The sequence below is a fragment of the Malus sylvestris genome, chromosome 2 (assembly GCF_916048215.2).
Source record: "Malus sylvestris chromosome 2, drMalSylv7.2, whole genome shotgun sequence".
Classification (NCBI taxonomy): Eukaryota; Viridiplantae; Streptophyta; class Magnoliopsida; order Rosales; family Rosaceae; genus Malus; species Malus sylvestris.
In genome coordinates, this window is record NC_062261.1 from 26,128,273 (window position 1) to 26,134,168 (window position 5,896).

Below are 5,896 nucleotides of genomic sequence, written 5' to 3' on the forward strand. Positions count from 1 at the left end.
GGCGCGCAGGCCGAGTAATCTACGAGCTAACTACATCTTTCAGTGAATGCGGGGCTTGCCAACTCGTCGGCCGAGCTCGGCCGAGGAGTAAAATTTATTGATGTTACGTTTGGTGCATGGCTGACTTCTGCGTCTTGCGATTGCGGTTGAGGAAGGAACACGTCTCGACCTCTTGGGTTCTCGAACCTGAAGACAAGGCTACTATTCTTACGAAGTTCACGAATCGTCGTCGTCGGATTCGGTCACAGTGATGGTATTCGTCAGAGTAAACTCACGCCGAATCGACACTAAAGTGTAAAGGCACAAATACTCAAAGCGGATATAAGTCTTAATAGTGAATGTGGTTCGGCCGTCTAAATGCCGAACTCTAAATCCCACTTAAGAGTATCCAATCATAAAATAACTCGGCGTGCAATGCGCCGAGCTCAGTAAGCTGTAACACCTCACTTCGCCGAGAAGGCTAATGAGATGACCTCGATCAATAAGGATTCGAAAATCCTTCTCGACCGAGACTTGGATAGGTAACCAACCATTCTCGCCGCAGTGTTGTTGATGCCAACGGAAGATGCTGCGAGATCGGCTGATTTTATGACGACATAGCTATCTATGCCGACTGAAGATATCACTGGTTGCTTTCACAGTGTTGTTGATGCCAACGAAAGATGTGTCAGCGAAAAGAGAAAATAAAAAATCTCAAAGTTGTTTAGAGAGTTTGCGCAAGGCAGTTGTGTGTTGAATTTGAGGTCTTCTTCCCGTTGTTTGTAGCCTTGTATTTATAGAAACAAATGTGTGGCGCAACTTCACACTAATGCAGGATTTGATTTCAATTAAAACTGGTCAGTTAGAGTCTCAATCAAAGATTTCTCAAGATAAGCAACAGCCTATCTTTGAGATGCCATCATTATCTCTTAGACTTGGCAATAAAGGAGACCAAAAAACTACCTTGATCACGTTGTTTGCCTTCCACGTGTATGCATGTCCCACTGAAGAATTGCAAATGAATGGCAATTCTTCTTCTGACAAATGATTATTATATAACCATTCTCATTTAATATTATCCCATGCAGAGAAACCCATTTCCAAACAAACACCATGATATCGATCATATTTAGTTTAGATAAATTGATATATTATTAAAAGATAATATCATGATTAAAACCACAATATATCATTTAACAATAACAAAATTATCTTCATTTTTCCATCCAACGGTTAGGAGCTACGCTTACTCAACGGCCTTGATTGCACGGACCGATGGTGTAAATTTGGGTCCAAACAACAGGACATTTACTACTTCTTAAATTTGAACACTATTTCTTAAACTGAACATTGACTACTTCTTAAACCGAACACTATTTCTTAAACTGACCATTGACTACTTCTTAAATTGAATAATATTTCTTAAACTAAACACTAACTATTTCTTAAATGTAACACTAATATTATCACTACTTCTTAAACTGAACACTGACTATTTCGTAAACTGAACACTAACTATTTCTTAAACTGTACACTAGTACTATTACTATTTCGTAAACTAAACACTGACTATTTCTTAAACCGAACACCTTGTAAACTAAACAGTGATTATTTCTTAAACTTAACACTAGTACTATCACTATTTCGTAAACTAAATAAACTATTTATTAAACCAAGTAATAATACTATCACTATTTCGTAAACTAAGTACTGGTTATTTCTTAAACCAAACACTAGTATTATCACTATTTCGTAAACTAGTACTGTCACTATTTCGTAAACTAAACATTGACTATTTCTTAAACAAAAAACTAACTATTTCGTAAACTTAATACTGACTATTTCTTAAAATCGAACACTAGCACTATCACTGTTTTTTAAACTGAACACCAACTATTTTATAAACTGAACACTAAAAGGTTCAAAATTTGAAGCTCTCTTCACATTATCATATGAATCATTGGCAATAATATTTATATTCATACAGAGTTAGAATAATGATTTTTCACATTCCTATTTGTTCTTTAACATTTCTTCGAACAATTTTTTTGACTTTCCTTTAATTTATTCAATACAAAATTAACAACGAAAACATAAATGAAAGTTCAGAAAAGCTAATGTGCTTTCATTGAGGATCATAATCTAATATTTTTTATTTTTAGGTTTTAGTTGGTTAGGGTTAAAATTAATAAAGAATTCCATAATTTGAACATAGGATGATGATGACATGCTACCCCACGTGTAAGGCTAAGTGGTAGTCATGTATTGATGTTAGCAATATATTTTTTTTATCTCAAATTTCTCTCTCTCAAATTTTTTGGGGTTTGCTGATGTCAGTTTGATTAGATTTGGTTGACATTCTCTTCTCTCTACCCTCACAATGTCTCTCTGCATCTTTTCCTTCCCGATTAAATATTTAAAAAGTAATTTGTGTGCTGCTTTTGCACTGTTGGTTTTCTGTTGAATTGGTAAATGCTTGCTTTCGCATTGCTCACGTGCACACGCACTTTGGGTTGAACAAGTTTTTGTATTTTTTGTTTTTTATCTCTTGTCCTTATCATTAAATAAAAGTTATTAGATGACTTTTGGTTAAAACTCAAAGTTTTCAAATTCTTTTCATTAGTTTTCATATAAATCTAATTATTAATTGACACGTAATTATAAACTTAACTTTTTGTAAGTTTATCATAAACTTATAATTGAGACCACAGATAGGCCAAACCTATTTGGTGGGGAGAAGATTTATGAGAGGTGTATTCAATTGAGAATTTGAGAAATTTTAATGGATTTATAAATCCATAGATTTTTATGGAGTTTAACTGATTTATAGAGATTCTATGTAAAATTTTAATTCAATTAGCTCGAAATCTCATGGGGAGATATGAGATTTATGGATGCTTACAATATACTACAAAATCTCTCAAATTCTCTCAAATTCCTCAACTTTTTCAAATGATTTAAATTCAAATTATAATTGAATGTTATAGATTTCTTTAAAATTATAATTGAATACATCCGAATTTCTAAAAATTTTAATAAATTATCTTAAAATCCTGAGAATCAATTAAAAACATAATTGAGTGCATTAAAATAATACACCCCTTAAAGTCGGTAAATTGTAGATGGAACTTAACTGTGGGAGACAGACAGAGTAGAAACAGCCATGGCATCGGGAGCGTCAACACCGCCGTATCCAAGCGCTGCTAGAATCTCCGATTCTCAATGTTATCCTCAGTACACTGCCTCTTTAAAGTGTATGCTACCTCCAACGCTTTCATTGTTTTCTTAAATTTACTTCGAAGCATAAAATTTCCTTTCAAATTTAACCTTTTTGTTAACTTTTCTTGATTACGCCCGATCATTATCAGACAAATTTGTTTTTAAGCTCCAACCTCCAAAGAAAAATTAATTGGTATTGGATTTGGGGATGTTAATTAAAGCTTAATTTTGAGTTTTGAGGCTCAAATTTCTGTATGGTATCGAATTTGTGACTTAGGGTTTGTGAAGTTTGCAGAATTTGTTTCAAAAGTTTTTGTCTTTTCTTTTTTGGTGTAGCAGTAATCTGGTGGAAATTGAACTGTTATTTTTGGTGAGAGAGGCTTGGCTCGTTAAGATGGAGTAAGATTTCCTCCTCTGGATATGCTGTGGTCGATTCACGGAACATCGAACGGAACTGTTCATATAATATATCATCTCTGCATATTTTAGTTGATTTTTTGTAGAGATGATCTTTACAAAGTCTTCTAGAACATGAATTGTTCTGATCATAAGCATGAAATTCCGTAAATCAGTCACGTAGTGAATTGAGGAGGAACTCCTCCTCATTCATTGAGTAGCCATATTAATTTCGGTTTTGGTAAGACAGTTAAATTTCTGTTAGTGGAAAATTGATAAAGGTGTTAGAAATATGAATATTTTATCAATTTGAGAGCACAGAAATACCCATGATTAGTTTAGAAGAATTATCCACAATATATCTATCTCTAGAAAAGAAACCATTAATTATGTTCTATAAAGCTTAACCCAGTTTTCGTAGGTATTTTTAAGAACTGCATTGCTTGACAAGTCTAGAAGTGAATCATTAGGTTTGGACAATCGCCAAAGTGGAAAAAAATTCTGATATTTGGTGGCCTGATTGGGTTGTTAAGGGGAACCATAAAGTTTTTCCACTGTATTATATGAACACTCCATCGAACTTGATTGATGTTTAGATCAGAGAATTTAGGAATGAAGACTAGGATAGATGATAAGAGAAGACATGATATAATTAAGGTGATGCAGTTTTCCGGTAAGCTCTTATAACTGCATCCCTTCCACTCTGATATTCTGGCCTCTGTGTAAGGTTATTCGTAATGTTGCTACCTAAGAGCTATTGTTAAATTTGACTCATCACGCCAACTGGAATGATGCCTCATTCTCAACCACATGTTGCGTGTACCAGTACCAGTCTTTTCGCCGCATTTCTAAGACCAACTTGATTACAAATTTTCCATAGTTTTTGTCATCCTTACGGCATTTAACTACTTTTGGATTAAGATAGGTTTCTTCCTTAATTGTCCCCAACTGCCCAACATACTCATGCCAATTACATTTTATCATCTCTAAGTTTTCCATCCTCTCTTCTATGAGACTGACGTATTCGACTTCCCTATAGTGGATTTCTTTTTCTTGGTTAGTTTTTGTTTTTCTTGTATTTTACTTGAATGTGGTCTTAAATTATGAGTATGCAATTCTAGCTCCTTTATCCTGTGGTAATGCTGAAGGGTATACTTTGATATAAGAGATCTATACATCTGAGCTTTTAGCGGTGGCTGCACACAGATGTGCACATAGGGACACAACACGGGTTGGAAAGATACTGTGAGGGTTGGAACTTGGAACTAGTTTGATAATCATATTCTTTCATGAGTTATGTTTCTTAGTTTACAAACTCAAAATGGAGATCAATTGTATTTTTGGCTAAGTGTTGATTCCTTTTGTAAACTTTGCAGGTCTAGAAGAATATAACTCGGACAAGAGCAAATGTCAAAAGCATTTTGATATTTACAAAGAATGCAAGAAACAGGAGGTATTATTACTTTTAGATACTTGATTGCTCTGTAGTCTTTATTCGTTTATTGCACATCCTGATGAAAGATTGGATATCCATCATTGCCTATGAGGTCCTTCCGGTAAAGAAATAAATATAATTGGATAATTATATGTTTTCAAGAATCTATGCAACTTAATCTTCATCTGTTTACACAGTGAAGTCAGGTTATTGACAAAAAAAAAAAAAAAACCAACCTTAAAATGAAGTTCCAGGCATAGTCGATAAAAAAATTTAATCTGTCTAATTTTGTTTCTGGTAGATACTTGAACATGATGGTCATGTGTTGCACGAATCGATTGTAAAGAATTTCGTTGGCATGTCATTTTCCATTGTTTACCCACATACGCACCAAAGTCTGCAGATAGAAGGCATCATCTGTTTGCATTGGTAATTTTGTATGCTGCTCGTTTGCTTATATGGTTTATGTTTTTTGTTGCAACAGAGGCTAGCTCGATTGGAACGTAACAAGAGTAGGTCTCTTTTCTCATGAAACTCTTCAGGATTTCTGCTCATATCGTAAGGCGCAAAAGTTAGTTTTGGGCTCATTAGGGGTGGTATTAGATTTATAGAGTGCTATACTTGATACCGTGGCAAATGTAGAACAGGGCCAATTCGAATTCACACGTATTTGTTCAGTCAATCCATGTTTCATTGAGTATCTTACTTGTGTAACACTCCCGGCTGTACGAAATCATGTTCTGGCAATAATCGTCTTGTATGGTTAAACTTTTTCAAATGAGATGTAAATCACCACTAGCAACCACTGTTGTCTCCAACACCACTGCATGGAGTTAATTTTAATTGAATTTCGTCATATTTATAGTA

The 5,896-nt window shown here is 34.3% G+C and overlaps 1 protein-coding gene across 1 annotated transcript; it reads left to right on the forward strand.

Moving 5' to 3' along the window:
• Window positions 1–3,085: 3,085 nt before the first annotated feature.
• LOC126634634 (cytochrome c oxidase-assembly factor COX23, mitochondrial-like) lies at window positions 3,086–5,896 on the forward strand. The gene is made up of 3 exons (XM_050305169.1): window positions 3,086–3,233; window positions 4,971–5,047; window positions 5,514–5,896. The coding sequence occupies exons 1-3, from the start codon at window positions 3,143–3,145 to the stop codon at window positions 5,559–5,561; spliced, it is 216 nt and encodes a 71-aa protein (XP_050161126.1). The 5' UTR covers window positions 3,086–3,142; the 3' UTR covers window positions 5,562–5,896.

Coding starts and splice junctions, on each gene's coding strand:
- LOC126634634 (XM_050305169.1), top strand. CDS start 3,143: ATGGCATCGGGAGCGTCAACACCGCCGTATCCAAGCGCTGCTAGAATC. Junction 3,234..4,970: donor GTACACTGCCTCTTTAAAGT/GTATGCTACCTC, acceptor TAAACTTTGCAG/GTCTAGAAGAATATAACTCG. Junction 5,048..5,513: donor AAGAATGCAAGAAACAGGAG/GTATTATTACTT, acceptor TTGTTGCAACAG/AGGCTAGCTCGATTGGAACG.